Here is a 23506-nt window from a genome sequence, read left to right as displayed (position 1 = left end):
ATGCAAATGTACTGTTGAAGACTGCAGGGAAACCTGCAGTCAGCTGAGACTGAAGAAGTCACTTGGATGAGTGATGAAATGTTTCTCCTACTGCAAAAGCTACGTCCAGATTAGCAGAATCAAACTTTTAGGAATGGTGGAGGTGGTGGGACTGGGGGTCTGAAGGTCTTGAAAGTGTGGGGTGGGGGAGTAACAGGTCTGTCCCTGTTTGTGGAAACCACAGGAGGAGCTGTTCAGGCTGTTGCTGGGTGTGAATTGTTGATGGAGTCTTTAAACTTGTAGTTGCTGTTTTCCAGACTGAAGCAGAGTCGTTAGCTGAAAACTGGTTTTAGAGGTTCATTCAGGACACCTTCTCAGGCTCTTACAGCCTTACCTGTATCATAACAAAGTGTATAAACCCCAATCCACCTTTAACATGGTCCTTCTCTCAAACCTTCAAATAGGACTTTCTGGCCCTGTCATAGAGCCAATGTCACCTGAAGTTCCTCCTGAAGTATAAGTAAATGAGAGAGTTCCCTCACTTTGCAGCACAACACGTCTCACAAGATTTCTACAAGCAATCAGAGTGAAATTTGTACTTTGTATTGTCAGATGAACATATGAGACACTTTGACTCTTCAGTGCAGTGTGGAGCCTAACAAAGATCTGTTTTGTGTCCCAGCTGATCAGCAGGAGGAGAAGAGTCTGACGGAGCAGCAGAGGAACATTTTCAGCCATCTGGACTCAGCTGAGTCACTACAGAGGAAACAATGAGCTCAACACAGAAGGTGAGGAAAATATCACAGTTTCACCAAATAATCAGTCACGTCTAAAACTCTCATACTCCCAACCTGTTATATGACTGTGTTGTATTTTATTATATATTATGTTTTTTTAGACTATTATGTTTACAAACAAGTCACAAGCAAAGAGAGACCACAGCACTTGTTGAAATAAGGACGGTTTATTCATAAAAATTAAATAGACAAAACATCTTTTTCATCACCCCAAAAAATACACATTCAAAGCACCACAACAGCAGCCTGATATTAAACAGAAGCTGTCAGCTGAGCTCTGTAGAGTGGGCAATTATAATGAAGCTCTTTATTATAATTTGTAGATTCAAGCCGTTCTTCATATTTTTGGCCAGAAGATGTCACCAAAGAGGACTGTGTTGAAAAGCTTTGAGTAATGAACCTTTTTCAATACAAGCTTCAGTGTTTCAGAAAGCTTCATTTGGTCATCACTGATATAAATAATATTATAGAAATTATCAGATGAGGCAAAAGTACATTTACTCTATACTTGGTAGAAGTACAGATACTAGTTTTAAAAATACTTCAGTAAAAGTATTCATTCAACTTCTTTACTTAAGTAACAGTGAAAAAGTACAGGCTCTGAAATGTAATCATTATAAAAAAGTAAAAGTACATTTTGAGGGTAAAATGATGGCTGTAGAGCAAACACTGTGGACACAGCAGCAGTTGAAAGAGAAGTGTTTAAGATGAATCTTGGCAGAGTGAGAGAGAGCTCGTTAGGCAGGCAGGTGTGAGCCTGGTTGCTATAGTGACCAATGGCTCCATACACACGCACACAGACATGCACCTCACTTTTGCTGCTTAAAATGAACAGAAAAGTCAGCCCGAAACAAATAGTTCCCAAATGAAAAGTACAGGTCGTATTGACAAGATTCTTTCTCCGTGAGTGGCAGCAATGTCTACTCTACTGAATTATCAGTTTTCATGCCTGTGGAGTTTATTATATATTTTTTTTTTTTTTTTTTTTTTTTTTTTTTTTTGACCTGTCCCGTTTGGTTCTTTTGCCATCAGAATTATTGTCTAAAGGCGAAGAAAGATGCCCAACGGATTTACTTTACCAAATGGACCATCCCAGCCTTGCCGTAATGGTCCATTTGATTCACCTTTTATTGTTTATTTTATTTTCACTTGCTGAATACGGGACAGACTTGACTGGTGGAAGGAAAGGGGAGAAAGAAAGAGGGAATGGAAAAAAAAAAAACCCTGAGAAGAGGGACGGGGGAAAAGGGCAAAAAACAAAAACCAACAGAATAAGCAGACAAAAAATACATATATCGATCACCTGGATCACCTGTTGAGAAAGAAAAAAGAAAGCAAGCAGAAGAAAACGAGAGTAATAAACAAGATCACAATGATATATGGGAATATGACAGTAAATACTAAATATTAAACATTATGGTGCAGCACGTGAGATCGACAGCGCACAGTGTGCTTTGAGGTAGGAGCCAAAAAGGGTGTAGTTTGTGTGTGTGATCACCTGTGTGTACACCTGTGAGCATGAACGCGCTTGTTTTTAAAAGGTTCCTTCATGTAATGATCTGCTAGAGGGTGTGGGGGGCCACTGCCCCGTCCTCCAGGGCATGACGCAGGTATGGAGGAGATCAAAACTCCAGACATCCAGAGGCCCCCAGAACACAAGAGACCAAGGAAGACCAACAGAGGGGCAGCCGCGCCACTATCCCAGAAAGAGCTGAGGAGAGTCCCAGATGAGGGGTCACTCAGCAGCCGTGGAGCAGAAGCCGGGGGGGGCTGCAGTGACGTGCCCGTGAGCTCCGCCGGCAGCCAGCTGTGCCTGAGTGACCGAGCCCCGGGCCGAGAGGCCAAGGGCACCCCATTCCCGAAGTGGCCCGAGCGAGCCCCAGGCTCCATGCCCCGATAAGCAGCCGCCAAGGAGTGAGCCGGTGGGTACCTGGGCGCCCATCCCCGGACACAAAAACCACCAACGCACCGATGTCTGAGGGCGTCTGCCACCGGCAGGGGAAGTGGTGGGGGGAGATGGGCCTCCAAACCTTGGAGGGCCTGAGATGTCCCCAGAGAGGTGGCGTCTGATACCCAACCTGACATATAGACACAGACAAACAGGCACACACAGATACAAACATCTATTCCCACCCTCATGCTCTCATATACAATTACTCAACACTCACCCAACGTGGAGACAGACATAGAGAGACACTGTACACACAATCACACTCCCCAAGCGTACTCTAAGCCCCGGGTCTAGGTACTGTTAGGGTTCAATGTTGAGAGAAGAATCCATAAATAACCACAGATCCAGGCGTGTGCAATTAGACAGCATTTTAATGAACACATGTGTGAGTTCAACAACCCAATCAGTGTTGAACTGTCTTTATCATATTCAGACAACTGTTTTATGGGGTTAAGAATTGTACAGCCCCCTTTTCTGTTACTAGGCAGATTTACGTCACACCAAAACCACAATGACTTTTAACATAGAACATCATCTTCGTGTCGACGGCTGATGCTTCCTGTTAGCCCGCCTTCGCTGTCGCTTATCTCCCTGGAACATCAGGTGCACTTCCTGTAGAAAATGTCACTCATACAGGCACAACTTTGCAGTCTAAAACTCATTTAGTAGGTAAGAGTTTATATCTGTGTGTGTGTGCACGTGCGGGGGCGCGTGCATGCTGTGTACTGCGTACGTGTCTGGATGTGTATGTCTCGCCCTTAAATGCTCTCACATCAGCCCGTTACACTTCTGACCTTTCACCAGAACAGAGGCTCATCCCTCCCTATAATAACCTAACTGGAACTATATATTTAATCTGCTGAATAAACACCCTACTCTTTTGGGTTGCGCTCGCTCTGCTTTCGGTTTCACTTCTGCAAAAGCACGCCGTTTCCTGTCAGCCTGCAACTCAGTTTTCTCACCCACTGAAGACTATGTGTAAGAATATAAAAACATTCAAAAACCTTTAAATTATAGATTCAACTGATTCTAACTGAACCTGTAATAAAGACTAATATAATACCAATATATTTGAACATCTGAATGCATCTGAATGCAACATCACATGAAATGGTAATGATGATTATAAAATAGCAGCAAATAATAGCAGTAAAATATTTCTCCCCTTCACACTCCCACTCTCGCCCTCTGGCATACCAGAGGTCGCCATACATTATGTTGGGTCACTCCTTGGCCCATTCAACTGCTTCCCTGTCCACCCCTGACGTCATGGACATTAGGATCACTGTTCTTAGCTCTGACCCTCTCTTGGCATCCTGTGACTTAACAAATCAGACAACCTCATGTCATCTAGGTGGTCTTAGTTATAAAATGCCCGCTCCCACTTGAGAACACTTCATGCTTAAGTGGTCTCTGCTCCTCTTCTGGGTCCCACTCTAGTGGAAATCTGGCCACCTGCAAAGGAAACAAAACACTTTCTCCCTAGTACGGCTTCCCTGCCTTATGTCCCTCAGTTGTCTTCTTTATTCAAACCTAATGTTACTCAACCTAATGTTACTCAAAACATGAACCTAATTACGTATTTGGTTTTTCAACATTTATTTTTATATCTTATTCAACATTACTCAGCATTTGTGAACCTCTGAAAGCGTTGTCTTTAAGAGGATCAAAGGAAAACAACCACTTTAATCACTCAGTGTAAGCACATAGTTAATTGCTCCTAGATAAACTTCATCATAGCTAAAAGCTGAACTCTAACTGTATTCTGAACTCCCATTTCCTGGGTGATAACCTGTTTGAATATATCATTTTATTTCATTTTACTACTCTTAATGTAATGGTACATTCTAATTATATTTTATCAGTCATTATATTTTATCAGTTTTAACCAAAATACATAAGCTTTTCCCCCCTTGGACCTGGTTTAAAGCAAAAACTTGATCCCTTCAACAAGTATTTGTTATCCTGTAGCTGCACTTTATATAATAAGACTCATTTTGGAGCTGCATGTGTTATCTCCATATTTTACATGTCACCCAATTTAGTTACAACCGAAACTCCTATTCAGTTCCTCTTTTCTGTCACTTGTTACCGGGCCAGCTCAAATTCAGTTAAAAACTAAAGGAATTTCAGGCCCTAGGCCTCAAATCAATACTGTCCTGTGTGTTGATGAACTCTATATGTCTGTAAGCGTGTGCAATCCTTCAATAACTCAGGTCATTCTCACACTAGATTGGCTAATCATAACGTTAACCAAAAGTTTGTGACCCTCAAGAGACGACTCTCTGAGCCACAACTCCGTTAAAGACACAAAAATGCAATGTGTATGAAAAAATCATTTCCACATATATAATCTCCAATATTATTCATTTGAGTCAGCGAGACTTTTAACATCCTCATAAAAGCTCTCCTCTACCCTAGAAATAAATCTATTTACTCCCTGTTTCTAAAGCCTACATTATAACAACATTCTAACATTATGTCACTGTGACATCTTATCCTAAACATCAAAAAGAAATCCCACATTTTCTACTCATAAAATCTTCCCTATTTTCCCCCAAAGCATATCCTTTATTCCCACAGTTTCCCCTTTAAGTTTGGTACACCTCTTCTTATTAACACCAGCAATTCATCTTCTAAACCTAATTCAGTTCATTTTAATCCTCTCTTTAAAGAATTTAAAGAATTTTACCATATTTAAATTATCAAAAAACCCCAATCGTCATAAAATCATACTAAAACCCATTTCAAATTAAACAAATTAAACCTTAAATCCCTCTCTTTTTTGACACATCTCATGTGGCAAAAAACTCAACATGCTTCACCCAAGCTTAGGAAATTAAAAGGGAAAAAAAGGTTAGTCATTTCATTTCTCAGAACCGCTCAGCAATTCTCCTCTCCGGTGTTTTGCTCCAGCCCTGAAAACCTGTGTTTAAGGAACAAAATCAATTTAATCATCATGTCAAATCTCCTCAAAATCGTTGCTCCATTGAACTCTGGATCCTTGGAACTTCCTGGAAACAAAACCTGTGTGTTAACCAGAACTTCACATTTCATACTCAATTTCCCCACTTATGATCCAACCTGTGTTATAACCCAAAATAAACTTACCCAGAACAGTTATTAATCATGTGTCACCTCAGTTCATGGTAACTTGAGTTACATCAAACAATGTTTCCCTTCTAGCATTTTGCATTCTCCCGACCATATAATGTAATAACATAATCCAACCCCAGTAAATAATTTTCTCAAAGCACACATCAATATCCCAAAATCAGCATCCCCAGATTTAAGTCTCCCACTTGTCCTGTTTGTCAACCTTTTATTTATTTCCCCTCTTGGTCCCATCACTCACATTCACTCAAATGCGTTCACACATGATATTTTTTGCTGATACTGCAGCCTTCTGCGCACGTCATCAGATGCTCCACATCAGCAAAATGAGCTCAATCATTTGTTTTATTTCGTTTTCCTTTTTAGGAAAATAGTTCTCTATACTTTTGACTGGATTGACACGCTGCAATCATTTTTAGACAGAGACTTGCCGCCAATCAGTCTCTGATTGTAATCAATTATAATTCTGTAAAGCCCACCTGATTTTCGTACTTGGTAATTTTGTCAGCGCCGTCCGTTCACTCTCTTCCAGGCCTGCTTAGAACAAAAATGAAAAAAGAGAGCTGATTATTAGCTCATCAAAGTACAAAACAAAATCACCTGACAGGTTTTTTTTTTAAGTGCACTGTTACAAAAACTATGGGCCCTTTTAGACATGTCCATGTTTATCAAAACTCCCTCTCTTGAAATAGAAACAACAGCCTCAAAAATCTAAAACAATCTCAAAGTTCACCCGTTCAATGCACTGAAACCTCGTCAAAAGCTGCACCGTTTTACACACAACCATGTCTCCTTTGACACTTCACCATACTTAGATTCAGCCTAAAATATAAACGCGTTATAACAATGTGTCCACACTAAATTATAAATTTCTTGTCCAAATCTGCACCTCTGAACTGTCTACTTTGCTTCCTTTCCTCAAGGCCTCAATCACACACACAGGAAGCTCCTCTGTCGTCACTCACTCGAGCTAATTTGTATACTGTTTCATCTCAACAAGTCAACGTGACAAAAGAAATACATGTTTAAACCTTATCACCTTATTCAATTATTTTCATTTTCTTTCTATACTAATCACTTACTTTTATCAATCAGTGCAAGAGCACTCCTAAGTCACCTTTTGTTTTTTGTTTTTTTTCCATAACTCACTCCCTTGTCATACAGCTTCGTTTGAGTTATTCCACAACAACTCTATTTTATCCACGTGTGTTTTAAGTGTATTTTCTTCAACATTCACACCATTTTAACCCTTATGAACTTAACAGGCTGATTTAATTACATATGTTTGTGTTCTTAGCCAAGTTTTAATCACTATCTATGCATTACTCTTCATGAGCTTATCTCTGTAAGGTTAGTGCATTTTCTGTTTGTATGTGTGATTTTTATAAATGTTTCTTTTGCAGTGTTTCAAACTCCTTTGACAGGGTGTGTTTTCTCTCTTTGGCTCATCACTGGTCATTGTTAATGACATTTCCCCTCCGCCTGTGCCCAGTGGCCTTACCTGTTAAATCCCGTCTCCTCCAGTGACTCCAAGGTCACTCCGGGACTTAGGTTCAAGCAATCGTGACTGCGCCTTGCCTTAGGTTGTCCCAGGGTTTCGAGGTGGGATCTTACCCGTCATGGGCTGTCCAGCCTTCCATGCCCGCCTACTACAGGGGCCGACTGGGCAAGAGTGTTATCAGATCTAGGGGACACACTGGTTCTGGAAATTAAAGGAGTTAAACTGCTTTCTTTATTAAACTTTCCAACAATAATTTCACATGTAACAGTTTGTGTACGTGCATTTTCAATTCATTAATGTAATTGTTAGTTCCTGTATTTATTTCTCTCAGTCTGTCTCTTTTCTAAAACCTGTAATTAATATAATTTTATTACTTTATTACTTTTTCTTAAAACATGCATTCGCTTCATCTTCTTAGAATTTAACTCTGTCTATTTCTCTGGGTGCTCCCCTGACATCATCAGTCACACACACACACCTTCCTCTCACACACACTTTTAAATAGAGCTCTTCCAAACATCAGGACAACTAACACTTCTCCACGCACAGGACCATTCTTTAGGTCAGTTTTATAGCATCAGTCACCCAATAATCTCTTAACTGGGTTTCCCAAGTATATATACTTATGTGTTTTCAATCAGAAAAAATAAACTCAACCTGTCATAACATCTCTCATGGATTTCTTGAATTAAAAGCACTTTCAAACTTTAAAACATCCTACTTTTCATCACAAAAGAAATATATTTCCCACTCCTTTATTTCATACACACGTTTAAAAGTTCTAACCTCTTTAGTCATTCAGTAATCGTCTCACACACTGCCTTTTCTCTCTCAAACTTCCATTTTCCACTCACTCAGACAAATCATGCAGAGTCACTCAAATCAAATACTGACAGCATTCACACAGTTAAAATCACACAAAATACGCTTTCATACGAGTATTTTGGACATGCCTTCCATGATCAGAAAGAGCAAGTCAAAAGAAAAAAGAAAAAGAAAACTGAAACCTCTCATCGTCTCACACCCCGCTTCTCCCCACACACACATAACTGAAAAATAAAACACACCAACATTTATGGCTCACAAAATATACATCTATCAAAATTCAGTCATTTTCTAATCATTTTCTATACATCCACACTAATATATTCAAACTGTATTCATACTCTCATCATAAGCAAAACCAACCTCTTATATACAGGCATTTAGCAAAAAGCTCTCAGTCCTCTCGAAATTGAAACCACCCTCTCTGCGCGTCACTGCTGCTCATTTGCATTTACACACCATCAGTGCACATCCGGCTGTGCATCCCTGACACAGAGACTGATCCTACTCATAGATCTCATATTTTATATTACAGACGTCTTTAATTACAACTGCACAGATTTTAGGCCTCTTAAATCCTATAAATTTTCGACAAATTTATCCATAACGGTCCGACCGATAAAGTCCCTGACTTTTTTGCGACCAATTTTAGCCAGTATTCCGTCCCTGACGGTGGCCCGATTGCTAATACCCTAACCAAATTTATCGTAGCCAAAAAAGCGCAAATAGGGGATTCGATCGATCCCCTAGCAATTTCGGAGTTTCCCAACCTCTCCCCCGTTGTCGACGGTACTATCCCTACTGTCCTAGTAGGTCTAAGGTCAGCGTCCTGCCTTAGCGCAAGCGTTACCAAGGAGAAAATGCGCTTCTTACGGGTCCCAGACTCCTCGTCCTCAAGTAATTTTAGAATAATTTGAAACAACAATCTACACCCAAAACAGGATTAAGATTAAGGACAACCCTCAACAGTTTTGGAGATTCCCGAGTCCTCCTCGAATGTTGCCCGAAACTATCCCTAGTCATCGCTAGGTGAAGGATAGATTTCTCTATCCAGCAGGGAGCGTCACCTCCGAGAAAGTTCTTAAAGGTTGCATAACCAATGGGACTTGAACCCACAAAATGACCAAATTCCCTATCATTCTAAAAGTTCACTTAGCAATCCAACTGCTTTAATTCTCTTTTCATTCCTTTATTCTCATTACTCAGTACTGTCACTTATACTTCATTATCATTACTTCAACCGGTAAACTTCATGAAAACTTCACCAAAATTAAAAAACAGACATTCACCAGTAATTACAGTGACCAGGCTTTTAATTTGACATGCCCAATGTGACACCTTTTGGAAATATATTTCAACAGGCAGTGTCTTACCTTTAAATGCCCCGGGGAATGCCTGCTCACTTTCACCACTGATTACCGTCTGCCCGTCCAATTACCACGGACCCCGGATCTCACCAAAACCCCAACATTCCCTCTCTACATTCCCTCTCTCTCACCGGAACGAGCCCCCAAATGTTAGGGTTCAATGTTGAGAGAAGAATCCATAAATAACCACAGATCCAGGCGTGTGCAATTAGACAGCATTTTAATGAACACATGTGTGAGTTCAACAACCCAATCAGTGTTGAACTGTCTTTATCATATTCAGACAACTGTTTTATGGGGTTAAGAATTGTACAGCCCCCTTTTCTGTTACTAGGCAGATTTACGTCACACCAAAACCACAATGACTTTTAACATAGAACATCATCTTCGTGTCGACGGCTGATGCTTCCTGTTAGCCCGCCTTCGCTGTCGCTTATCTCCCTGGAACATCAGGTGCACTTCCTGTAGAAAATGTCACTCATACAGGCACAACTTTGCAGTCTAAAACTCATTTAGTAGGTAAGAGTTTATATCTGTGTGTGTGTGCACGTGCGGGGGCGCGTGCATGCTGTGTACTGCGTACGTGTCTGGATGTGTATGTCTCGCCCTTAAATGCTCTCACATCAGCCCGTTACACTTCTGACCTTTCACCAGAACAGAGGCTCATCCCTCCCTATAATAACCTAACTGGAACTATATATTTAATCTGCTGAATAAACACCCTACTCTTTTGGGTTGCGCTCGCTCTGCTTTCGGTTTCACTTCTGCAAAAGCACGCCGTTTCCTGTCAGCCTGCAACTCAGTTTTCTCACCCACTGAAGACTATGTGTAAGAATATAAAAACATTCAAAAACCTTTAAATTATAGATTCAACTGATTCTAACTGAACCTGTAATAAAGACTAATATAATACCAATATATTTGAACATCTGAATGCATCTGAATGCAACATCACATGAAATGGTAATGATGATTATAAAATAGCAGCAAATAATAGCAGTAAAATATTTCTCCCCTTCACAGTACCCTTGCCCCTGGAGGGGGAAACTGCGCCCAGACCCAGGTGGTGTTACCCTTTTCCCTGCGGTGGGGAGAAGCAGACTGCCCCGACTCCGCAGCAGCAGGGAGGCCCCACATTCCAGACCCCAGTCGGACGGCCAACTCCTCCTCCTAGCCCCCCGCTCCAGCAGGCTGCAGAGAACGGGGGTGTAGGAAGACTCCAAACCTCCCTCCACCCGCTCATATGTAGTGTTGATGTATGTGTGTTCTAAGGTGCATTTAAAACCCAGGAGGGCATGGAGCTACCTGCCAGAGCAGCAGGTAAGCGTATAGCCCCTCCTGCTAGCCCTCAATGTCTACGTGTATTTAAAATTGAGAGGTGGGCAACGACGCCAGGGGTGAAGTGTACACCCTGATGGTAATTTGGAATCCGTGTAGCGTACCCACCCCCAAGATCCTATATGTATGTGTAATGAGAGTGTGAGTAATGTGAATGTCTAAGTTGTGGGATAAAATTGAGGCAGAGGCAGCCAGAAGGGGACAGAGGGGGGGGATGTCTCCTCTGCACCCTGGTGACACACCCCTACCCCAAGGCCCTGCATGTGTGGGTGATTGTGGTGGAGCGGGAAGAGGGAGGCAGCTGGAGATGGGGAGGGAAGGAAGGGAGGGGCAAGTGACCCCTCCTTGGGGCCAGCTCCCCCACTGACCCCAGTAGGCACCCCCATACTCTGCAACCCGCCAGGGAAAGGGGGGCCCAGGCCCATCCGGACCGGGGCCCAGTGCAGCAACGCCGCCCGGCCCCACAGAGCCCGGGACAGTCCACCTGACCCCACCACAGAGAAAACTGCACCCACCCCATCATCCACTCATCTTCCAGACTACACAAGACAATAGACGCCCAGGCTGAGATCTTCCTCCACCTCTCCTGTATCTCCCCCTCCTGTAGAGAGAGTTCCTGAAGAGAGGAAATCTCCTGCAGGATTTGACAACCTCCCCCACCAGTTGAAGAGCCCCCCAGGTGGTTCGATGCACAGGCGGCACCCTGCGCCAGGACTGGGCCCCCATACACCCACCCGCCCACAACCCCGGCAACACACCAACCAGGACCCAAGCCCCTGAGGCTTGGCCAGGGCCCCAGCCCAGAGACGGAGTGCCCCCAGAACCTCACGCCCATCCCGGACCCACCCAGGGGCAGCCAGGCTACCAGGTCAGTAACCCACGTCCGTCAGCACAGACCCTCCCCTAGCCCTGCTGCACGCAGCCACGAGGAAACTGTCACCTAAGAGCCAACAGAGCCCCTAATTGGCCATGACCGCTACCCCGGGTTGAGCCCCCCAAGGAAGATGCTCCCGGGGAACCCCCTGATGCCCTAAGCCCGTCCCTACCCCCACACCAATCACAACAGTGAAGGTGGGACCAAACTAAGACCCCCCACCCCCACTAGGTGATGGAGCTGATCAAAGGAGCCCAGAGAAATTGATCTGATGTGGTGGCAGAGGCTGTATCAAGACTAATGTAATCTAATAGATAATTTCTATATTGGTTAGAATTAAGATTATTTTTATTTTTCCAGTTCATGAGGACTGTTTTCTTGGCTATGCATAGGGCAGTGAAAACCATATGGGCTATATTCTTTTCCGGAGTGACATTATCTAAGCTGCCCAACAAACACACTAAAGGGGAAGTTGGAATGTTACATTTCAGACACTTTGATAAGTCTTCACATATCTCGCGCCAAAACTTCTGAACTGGTGGACAGAACCAAAGAGCGTGGATATAATTGTCCGGTGAATTGGTTTGGCAGTGTGAGCAGTTGTTGGTAGACGTAAAGCCCATCTTGAACATCCGATGGCCTGTATAGTGCACTCTATGTAGTATTTTGTATTGAATTAATTGAAGACTGGGATTTCTAATTAGATGAAAGGTTTTTAAGCAAATCTGAGACCAGAAGTTTTGGTCAAAGTTAACTGATAAATCCGCTTCCCATTTTGCAATAGGAAGTGATATTGATTATTATTATATAGACGTTGTGACAGTGTAAAGACAGCCTGTACTTCTGATTTTCAAACGAATCTTCTGAGCCATTTTAACATTAGTCTATGGAAGAGTTGGAGGGAGGAGGCTGTGCATTGGTGACATTTATGAAAGAACCATAACACCTAGTATAATAGTAAACACAGTGGATGTTAGTTAAGTAGAAAATGAAGGAGAATAAAACATAAGTGTATTTTCTGTTGCCTATATTGTAGAGGGTGACTTTGTCTCTAAACAGGAACATGAGCAGGGAAGAGGTTAAAGTGGGATTGAGCAGGTGGGAACCCTAAAATCAGCTGTAGTGGCTCAGCGTGGGGAAAAGAATCACAGCTCACAATAATTTCTATTGAGAGCTCCAGTAGATTTTCTTAAAGTACAGGCTGTGATCAGCTGACCTGCTGCTCTCTGTGGATGTACACAACTGAATTCAACCAGATGTCAGCAGATGTTTCATGAGCTGTCCTGGCTGGTTTCCATCCTCTACACTGACAGTACACTGTCTTTATATTAGACACTATACTGTTGGTATGAAGGTGGAACTCAGTGAATGAATGTCAGCATCATGAGCTTCAGTTTAAATGAATCTCTGCTACACTTGATGTAATCTAACTGTGACATGAGCACCACAGTCACTGTGCACCAGTCACACACTGTTTGTAGAGGCTAAGCCTATGCTTGAAGCCACTGAGGTGGTCGTTAACGGGGGTGACGCGATGTCACTGGTATGTATGAATTAATTAAACAGTCCAATAACTCCAGTTGTACTTATCTTGTCCTTTTTGTTCTTTATTCCAATATCATCTTGACATAACAGCGCAGCGGTCAGATTGTTTTGCAGCAAGTTTCACAATCTAAAAAAACCCATAATGTCTCATGTACAGACCCAATATCTGATTTCAACACATGAGGACTTGCATGTAAGTTTTAATCTGCAATTGATCAAATCCCACTGAGCAGTCCTTCCCTTTAAATCTAACCTCTCTTCTTCCTCTCCTGTCCTGTGTGTCTTATCTTTCTCCATCTCTGAGTGACGTTAGCACTCTTTCTTTTCTCTCCCCGTGATGTACAGCAGCTGGACCTTTAGCCAGCAACACACTGTGAGACAAACTGCACACAAACAGTTTGTGTATTTGTTGATGTTTGTGATAGAAATTACCTGTTTGTTCAGGTGCTGTGCAAAAAAGAAAGAAGAACATCGTCTCACTTTAACTCCTGACTATGACTCACAGTTTTGCCTCTTTCATCTCTTTTTATGTTTCATACCCTGGTGATTAGTACACGATCAGGATTGTCTTTCATGTGTTACTTTTCAGGCTCAGGGGCCTGTTCTTCGTACCTCGCTTACTACATCCAAGATCAAATGACACATCCAAGATCAAATCATCGCGCTAACTTTGAGCTCGCTAATCCGGTTCTCCGAACACACCTGTTGTTGACGATTAGTATAGCTGGATGAAGTAATCTGAGATCACTGGGTGGCTTAAAAGGGGCTACGCATCGATAGTAGAAACATTGATCGGCAACCCTGTGATTGGTCGGCGAAGATGTCGAAGGAGTGCGCACAGTATTTCACGGCAGCAGAGCAAGAACTCTTGATTGAGGGATATCAGGAGTTTCAGAGTTTAATTAAAACGCAGGGGAACACTGCAAAGGCTGCAAAAGCAAGGAGAGAGGGCTGGCAGAAAGTTGCTGACAAATTAAACTCGTAAGTGATCCATGATATTACATTATATCATGTGATATTATATTATACCACATTATATTATATTACATCATCCTCTTTCACATTAGAGCCACAACAGGACCCACTAGAACATGGGAAAAAGTAAAAGTGAAATATAAAAATATTCCACAGAATGGTAATATTTATCACTTATATTGCTTTTAGTCTATGACAAGAGACCCTGAAATAATCTGTTTGTTTGTTTATAACAGCAACCAAGAAAAGAGCAGAGCAAATAAAGACAGGTGGTGGTCCTGCACCCCCTCGTCACACCCCTTTTTGTACTGTGACATTTATTGACATTGTGGGGTTTTTTGTGTGTAGTTTGACATAACACTCCATCACTTTTACCTGTTCCCATGCAAGGGGTGACTGAAGCATGCACAGTAAGTCGGGAGTAAGTATATACAGTACAGTAAGTATATATATGTAGAGAGAGAGAGTGAGAGAGAGAGAGAGAGAGAGAGAGAAAGTAAATAATACCCTCACGGGAGAATCGATATCTCTCTATGAGCACACCGTCGTTCCGAGCTAAAGGATCCCGTCTATCCCGCAATATACGCTAAATTCTGTAAACTCTCCTTATCAATCTTGCACCTTCCTTGCTCGCGTACAAACGGACAGGACATGGCTGCGACAGACTTCCCAAATCCACCTTCGCTTTTTTAGCCGTGGTCTGTCATCTTGATTGCACGTAGTAATTTACTATTACTACTCTAAAATATGAATTACATCTGACATGATCTACTACATGTAATAGAATGATTAATAGTACATTTCCCTTTTTTTCGGAAATGACCTGTATGTATCTGTATGAAATCAATAAAAGAATCAAATACTGCATTATCTTTAGTTACATTGCTAATATTTATTTATGGTAAAACAGTGGCGAAATATCGCTCTTGCTTTCATATAACTGCAGCGGACATACCTGAGAGGCCGCGATCTAATCCTGTTTACATAAAGTAAACCTGCTCCCGAGCAGGTTTACGCTTACGGATCTGTTGCTATGACAGCAAGTCCCAGATGAGCTTCGGAGAACCGAACGATCCAAGATCACGCGAAATCGTCAACATTCAAATCCGGCTAACTTACTTAGCGAGGTACGAAGAACAGGCCCCAGATCAGTTTGATGTTTGATGCCCTTAGTGATGAAATAACTCTCCTCAAACTCCTCAAACCAAAAGTAAAAAGACTGTTCTGAAAATGTAATGAGTACAAAGTCTTTCTTTTAATGTGGGGAGTAAAAGTAAGGGGAAAACAAGGAAAAATGATTTTAGAGTGTTTAAACCGTCATGAATTATTTTAACACCAGGTTGGATATAATGTGTTTCTACTACCAGCAGGTGGGGATAAGAGCCCTTTAAGAAATTTGGTGCCACACTCCACCTTCAGGTTTAAAACTAGTGTTAATGGAGGGAGTTTGAAGGTTCAGTTTGTTCCACGACTGCATTTCACTCACTGCCTCTGTTTGTATGTCTGTCACTGCAGGACCAACATGGAGCGAGAAGTCAGCGCTCTCAGGAGGCCGACAAACCTCGCAGAAGAAAGGGAGAGAAAACATACACCTGTGACGAGTGTGGCAAGGATTTTACTGGGAAGGCTGAACTAAAACGTCATCAGGTCATCCACACTGGAGAGAGACCGTTCAGCTGTGACATGTGTGGAAAGTCTTTTACCATGAAGCATTACCTAAAACAACACCAACTCATCCACAGTGGAGTTAAAGCGTACAGCTGTGATCAGTGTGGCAGAGCTTTTACTCAAAGTGGCCAATTACAGAAGCATCTACTTACCCACTCTGGAATTAAGGCATACAGCTGTGACATTTGTGGGAAGGATTTTGCTCTGAAGTCTACACTAAAACAACATCAGGTCATCCACACTGGAGAGAGACCGTTCAGCTGTGACTTGTGTGGAAAATCTTTTTCCTGGAAGCGTTCCCTAAAATCACACCAACTCATCCACACTGGAGAGAGACCGTTCAGCTGTCATGAGTGTGGAAAGTCTTTTACCAATTCTGGACACTTAAAAGCACACCAACTCATCCACAGTGGAGTTAAAGCATACAGCTGTGATCAGTGTGGCAGAGCTTTTACTCAAAGTGGCCAATTACATAATCATCTAGTTACCCACTCTGGAATTAAAGCATACAGCTGTGACATTTGTGGAAAAACTTTCAGCCTGAAACAGAACCGAAATATACACCTACGCATTCACACCGGACATGATGTGTACTGCTGTGATCAGTGTGGCAAAGAGTTTATAACAGACACACACCTAAAACGCCACATGTTTACCCACACTGAGGAGAGACCTTATAAATGTGACCTGTGTGAGATGACTTTTAAATCTCCACATTACCTGCGAGAACACCAACAGATCCACACCAGAAAGAGATTCTCCAAGCGCGGTTACTGTGAGGTATGTATTTATATTTCTATCTTTTCATTTTAGCCTGACTGTTTGGAACAACTCTGCTCATTAAACTGTGTTAGCATGTTAGCAATTCTACTGCATGGAAAAGGCTGCATCTGCGGCACAGTTAGTCTGCCTCAGATTGTTTTGCAGCATGTTTCACAATCTGAAAAAACATAATGTCCATGTACAGACCCAATATCTGATTTCAACACATGAGCACTTACATGTAAGCTTTAATCTCCAGTTTATCAAATCCCACTGAGCAGTCCTTCCCTTTAAATTTAACCTCTCTTCTTCCTCTCCTGTCCTGTGTGTCTTATCTTTCTCCATCTCTGAGTGAAATTAGCTCTCTTTCTTTTCTCTCCCTGTGATGTACAGCAGCTGGACCTTTAGTGAGCAACACACTGTGAGACAAACTGCACACAAACAGTTTGTGTGTTTGCTGATGTTTGTTGATAGAAATGCTGCATTTTAAATTACCTGTTTGTTCAGGTGCCGTGCAAAAAAGAAAGAAGAACAACGTCTCACTTTAACTCCTGACTATGACTATGACTAGTGCGCATGCGCCAACCAGTGTGCAGCCTTTTGCAGTCGCTCCTGCTTTTTCTCTTAGTTTAGCTCTGTTTTCTTACGTATTCTTATTTTTTTCTGACTTATATTTTCATCCGTTTATTATCTTTCACCCAATCATGTGGGTTGAGAGAGTTTTTGTTCTTCTGGTGGCCGTGGAACTATTACTTTTATTAAGGAACGGGACTGCTGCACATCTCCTTCACGCACGGACTGTTTACTCCAGAGATCAGCTGATCACCCTGATGCCGGCCGGCTCGCTGGCCAGATCCGCAGAAGTACCAGCTGAAATTTGGAGAAAAACACATCGGGGATGCAGAGGTCAAGGACAGAAGAGAAAAAAGAAGGAGACAGCGGAGGCTCGAAGCGAGGAGGAGATATAAACCGTGTCTGCCGTCTATCGTCATGGGAAATGTGCGATCCTTAGCGAATAAAATCGGCGAGCTCTCAGCACTGGTACAGAGTCAGAAGGAATATCGAGTGTGTAGCATGATGTGTTTCACTGAATCATGGATGCACCAGAACATTCCCGACGAGAATGCTTCTGTGGTAGGCTTCCGCACTGTTCGGGCGGACAGGGACAGCATCGCTAGCGGTAAGCGGAAAGGAGGTGGGCTTGCTGTTTTAGTTAACAACCGGTGGTGTAACCCTGCCAACATAACAATCAAAGAAAGGATTTGTTGCCCGGACATTGAACTGTGTGCTGTTGGACTCAGGCCGTATTATTTACCCAGGGAATTCTCTCACGTCATCTTGGTGGCTGTTTATGTTCCTCCCTCTGCTAACCCCACAGCATCATGTGACTCTATCCACTCTGCCATAGCCCGGTTACAGACTCAGCACCTGAGTGCCTTTATTGTAATCTCGGGTGACTTCAACCATGTATCACTGGACAATACACTACCAACATTCAGACAATATGTGGACTGTCCCACCAGGGGAGAGAAAATTCTAGACCTATTGTATGCTAATGTAAAGGATGCATATAGCTCCTCCTCCCTCCCCCCACTTGGTAGGTCAGATCATAACCTGATTCACCTCACCCCCCGCTATGTGCCAATTGTGAGGAGGGAACCTGTGACCACGAGGAGCATTAGGAGGTGGTCAGAGGAGGCCTTAGCAGAACTACAGGGCTGTTTCGAGGTGACCAACTGGGAGACACTCTGTGAGCCTCACGCTGAGGACATCAATGGGCTTACTGAGTGTATCACAGACTACATAACTTTCTGCACTGACTCCATTGTTCCAACTCAGACTGTTCATTGTTACCCAAATAACAAGCCGTGGGTGACTAAGGACATCAAAGCCCTCCTCAACAACAAGAAGAGGGCTTTCAGAGGGGGCAATAAAGAGGAGGTGAGGAAGTTCCAGGTGTTACTAAAGGACAAGATCAGAGAGGCTAAGGACAATTACAGGAGGAAGCTGGAGTGGAAACTCCAGCAGAACAGCATGAGAGAGGTGTGGAGGGGCATGAAGACCATAACTGGATTCAGGCCAACCAACAGCAGGGGAGCTGAGGGAGGTGAGGATAGAGCTAACGAGTTGAATCTGTTTTTCAATAGATTCGACACCACAGTGTCTGCTCACACCCCCACAACCTCACCTGTAGTCAGCCTGGAATCCAGAGCCACACCACTGTGCCAGCCTCTCTCTTCACATGGCGCTGTTGCCTCCTGTGGGATTCCTGACACCCCTTCCCCACCCATCACCTTCACTCAATACCAGGTTGAGAGGCAAATGAGGAGACTTCACTCAGGCAAATCTGCTGGACCAGATGGAGTGAGTCCCCGCGTCCTCAAGGCCTGTGCCCCCCAGCTGTGTGGAGTCTTTCATAAACTGTTTATGCTGAGTTTGAGTCTGCAGAGGGTCCCAGTGATGTGGAAGACATCATGCCTTGTCCCTATTCCAAAGACGCCACGTCCCAGTGGCCCCCAGGATTACAGGCCCGTGGCACTGACCTCCCACATCATGAAGACCCTGGAAAGGCTCATCCTGGACCAGCTGCGACCCATTGTCAGACCACATCTGGATCCTCTTCAATTTGCCTATCAGCATCGTCTGGGAACAGAGGACGCCATGATCTACCTGCTCAATCGTGTCTACACCCATCTGGACCAGCCAGCGAGCACTGTGAGGGTCATGTTTTTTTACTTTTCCAGTGCTTTCAATACCATCAGGCCGACCCTCCTGGGTGATAAGTTAACAACGATGCAGGTGGATCCTTCTCTGGTGTCCTGGATTGTTGATTACCTGACAGGAAGACCACAATATGTACGTCTCCCACAGTGTGTGTCTGACAAGGTGATCAGCAACACACGGGCACCACAGGGGACTGTCCTCTCCCCCGTCCTCTTCACCCTCTACACCACAGACTTCAGCCACTGCACAGAGACCTCCATCTTCAGAAGTCTCTGATGACTCTGCGGTGGTTGGATGCATCAGGAGGAATGATGAGACAGAGTACCGGGCTGTGGTCGACTCCTTTGTCACGTGGTGTGAGCAGAATCATCTGCAGCTCAACGTGGCAAAGACCAAGGAATTAATAGTGGACTTCAGGAAGACCAGAAAACACTTGACCCCTGTTTCAATCCAGGGGGTCAGTCTTTACATTGTGGAGGACTATAAATATCTTGGAGTACATATTGACAATAAACTGAACTGGACAAAAAACACCACAGCACTTTACAGAAAGGGCCAGAGTCGTCTCTATTTTTTTGAGGCGACTGAGGTTCTTCAACATCTGCCAGAAAATGCTCAGGATTTTCTATGAGTCTGTTGTGGCCAGTGCGATCCTCTATGCCGTTGCATGCTGGGGGAGTAGGCTTAGGGTCGCAGATGCCAACAGACTCGATAAACTGATCCGTAAGGCCAGTAGTGTTGTGGGGATGGAGCTGGACTCAAGGTGGTGTCGGAGAGGCGGATGTTGTCCAAGATAAAGGCAATGTTGGATAACACCTCCCACCCACTCCATGACATGCTGGCCAGTCACAGGAGCGCGTTCAGTGAGAGACTGAGAGTACCGAAAAGCACCACTGAACGACACAGGAAATCATTCCTGCCTGTGGCCATCTCCCTCTACAACTCATCCACTTAACATACACGTTTCTTTTTTCTTTTTCTTTCTTTTTCTTTTTTTAGCTATTTATTAATAAACGACTTATGTATATATATGCCTGTATATATTGTGCTATTCTTAGTTAGTGTATTGTCTGTCTTGTTAATGTCTGTTTATTATGGAGCACTGTTTAAAAAAAAAAAAACAAAAAAAAAAAACAATTCCCCTAGGGATCAATAAAGTATTCTGATTCTGATTCTGACTCACAGTTTTGCCTTTCATCTCTTTTTATGTTTCATACCCTGGTGTTAGTACACGATCAGGATTGTTTTTCATGTGTTACTTTTCAGGCTCAAATTGGATTGACGTTTGATGCCCTTAGTGATGAAATAACTCCCCTCAAATTCCTCAAACCAAAAGTAAAAAGACTGTTCTGAAAATGTAATGAGTACAAAGTCTTTTTTTTAATATGGGGAGTAAAAGTAAGGGGAAAAAAGGAAAAAATGATTTCAGAGTGTTTAAACAGTCATGAATTATTTTTAACACCAGGTTGGATGTAATGTGTTTCTACTACCAGCAGGTGGGGATAAGAGCCCTTTAAGGAATTTGGTGCCACACTCCACCTTCAGGTTTAAAACTAGTGTTAATGGAGGGAGTTTGAAGGTTCAGTTTGTTCCACGACTGCATTTCACTCACTGCCTCTGTATCTCTGTCACTGCAGGACCAACATGGAGCGAGAAGTCAGCGCTCTCAGGAGGCCGACAAACCTCACAGAAGAAAGGGAGAGAAAACATACACCTGTGACGAGTGTGGGAAGGGTTTTATTGGTAAGACTTCACTAAACCGTCATCAGTTCATCCACACTGGAGAGAGACCGTTCAGCTGTGACATGTGTGGAAAGACTTTTTCCAGGAAGGGTTCCCTAAGAAGACACCAACTCATCCACAGTGGAGTAAAAGCGTACAGCTGTGATCAATGTGGCAGAGATTTTACTTACAGTGGCCAATTACAGAAGCATCTACTTACCCACTCTGGAATTAAGGCATACAGCTGTGACATTTGTGGAAAAAACTTCAGTCAAATAGGGAACCGAAATACACACCTACGCATTCACACCGGACATGATGTGTACTGCTGTGATCAATGTGGCAAACGGTTTATAACCAACATGCAGTTACAACGCCACATGTTTACCCACACTGAGGAGAGACCTTATAAATGTGACCTGTGTGAGAAGACTTTTAAATCTCCACATTACCTGAGACGACACCAACAGATCCACACCAGAAAGAGACTCTACAAGTGCAGTTTCTGTGAGGTATGTATTTATATTTTTATCTTGTCATTTTAGCCTGACTGTTTAGAACAACTCTGCTCATTAAACTGTGTTAGCATGTTAGCAATTCTACTGCATGGGAAAGCAGCTATATAACAATGGTATTGTAGTATTGTAGCAGTTGTATCAATGCTTATTTATAACTGTACTACTCTTAGACATTAGTGTCAAAAATACTAATTTAATATTATAATTGCTGTGTCATGGGGTAGTAGTGTTATTCCTGTGTCCCAGTCAGCTGTGTTATAGCTGCACAGTTATAGTGTTCTTAATGCAATATTAGAATTATTGCAGTGTTACATTCGTAGTTTAACACTGTGTTGGTACCCTGCAAATATTAGCAAAGAAGTACTTTATTGTCAGTCACATGTTGCTGTAACATGAAACAACTATTACTGTAGTTTTATGGTGATAGTATTGTAGTTATTGTAGCCCAGTAAACGGAGTTTTTTAACTGAAACAGTAAAATGTAATTGGACGTCTGCAGAGATGCTCTTTATTTCAGGCGACGTTCAGGATAAAAATGTTGAAGGACTGACTTACACTGTCTTTGTGTCTTTGTTTAGAAGCAGAGTGACACAGATGGATCCAGTTCTCAACCCTGTCATCACTGTGGAGGTGGGAAAGACTTTCACTGTGACCTTTGTGGAAAAACTTTCAGTTACCAAGAAACCCTAAAAATACATCAACATAAACACACTGGAGACAAGCTGAACTACTGCAAAGAATGTGGGAGCAGCTTCACCACATTAAGTGGATTAAAACGACATGAACTCATTCACAGTGGGGTTAAAAAGTACATATGTGATCAGTGTGGATCATCTTTCATTACTGCAAGTCACCTTAAAACACACAAACGAGTCCACACAGGAGAGAAACCATACAAGTGCAGACACTGTGACAAAAGCTTCTCACGATCAGATCCTCTGAGCCGTCATGAACGTACACACATGGAAGGAAACTACAGCTGTGACCAGTGTGACAAGAGCTTCAGGAATCTCAGTTCATACTCCAAACACAAACGATCCCACGTTACTAATAAACTGTTTCACTGTTACCAATGTGCCAAAACATTCATTTCATTGTCTGCTCTGTGCAAACATCAGTGTGATCACTCAGGGCTGAAATCACTCCCATCACAGTGAATATGAAGAGACAGGAAGGTCCTCTTCTGGTTTCAAGGTCAGACTCAAAACTCTTGAGATCAGGCTCCACAGAGTTCAAATTGAATCTCCTGTAAAGATCTGATGAGGCAACTATGAATGAAAATGGTTCTCTAGTCTCATTTTAAGCTTTCTAAACTGTTCTGCTTCAGAGCTCACGTCGAGTGGTTTGCTTTGTTCCAGCAGTTGGATGAAGAAGTTTGAGCTGTGATTTCATTTCCTGTATTTCAGAGTAAAGACTGAAGTGACAAATGGAAACATGTTTACAGTCAGAGTCAGATGAACTGTGTTCAGTGGCACAGATGGAGGTTTATCAGAGGAGGAGACTTGGCTGTTCTCTACTCACACTGAACAGGGTTCCTGCAGCTTATTAAAAATCTGACCTGAAATATTTGAAAAATTTCCTTGTAACACTGAGTTACAGTAGGGGGGCTGCTCCGTAATCCAGTTCAATAACACATCTTCTGACATTAAACATAAGCTTATTTAATAACGTGGATCTCTTTTTGTCCAGATTTTTATTCAGATGCAGCAACCATGGTAAGAATTGATCTGGATCTTTACAGATCTTATAATTTTGTATCGAGTTCATTTCCTTGTTTATGCAGAGCCAGAATTTAGACATTTTTGGACAATCCCATAAAAGATGCATATAAGTGCAGTCTGCTGTT

At 42.8% G+C, this 23506-nt stretch overlaps 1 protein-coding gene across 1 annotated transcript; it reads left to right on the top strand.

Moving 5' to 3' along the window:
* Nucleotides 1-732: 732 nt before the first annotated feature.
* LOC112847946 (gastrula zinc finger protein XlCGF8.2DB-like) lies at nucleotides 733-17570 on the top strand. Its single transcript, XM_025910588.1, has 4 exons — nucleotides 733-767; nucleotides 15782-16117; nucleotides 16454-16714; nucleotides 17508-17570. Exons 1-4 carry the CDS (start codon nucleotides 750-752, stop codon nucleotides 17568-17570), a joined length of 678 nt encoding a protein of 225 aa, XP_025766373.1. The 5' UTR covers nucleotides 733-749.
* The last annotated feature ends 5936 nt before the right edge of the window (nucleotides 17571-23506 follow it).

Source organism: Oreochromis niloticus, linkage group LG9, assembly GCF_001858045.2.
Source record: "Oreochromis niloticus isolate F11D_XX linkage group LG9, O_niloticus_UMD_NMBU, whole genome shotgun sequence".
Lineage (NCBI taxonomy): Eukaryota > Metazoa > Chordata > Actinopteri > Cichliformes > Cichlidae > Oreochromis > Oreochromis niloticus.
The sequence above is the reverse complement of the archived record's forward strand: the minus strand, read 5'-3'. Positions and strand labels throughout refer to the sequence as shown.

Excerpts from the sequence above, each read along its gene's own strand:
- LOC112847946 (XM_025910588.1), top strand. Across the intron at positions 16,118-16,453 it reads TTAAGGCATACAGCTGTGAC|ATTTGTGGAAAAACTTTCAG; the intron begins ATTTGTGGGAAG and ends TACAGCTGTGAC. Across the intron at positions 16,715-17,507 it reads CCAAGCGCGGTTACTGTGAG|AGATCAGCTGATCACCCTGA; the intron begins GTATGTATTTAT and ends TGTTTACTCCAG.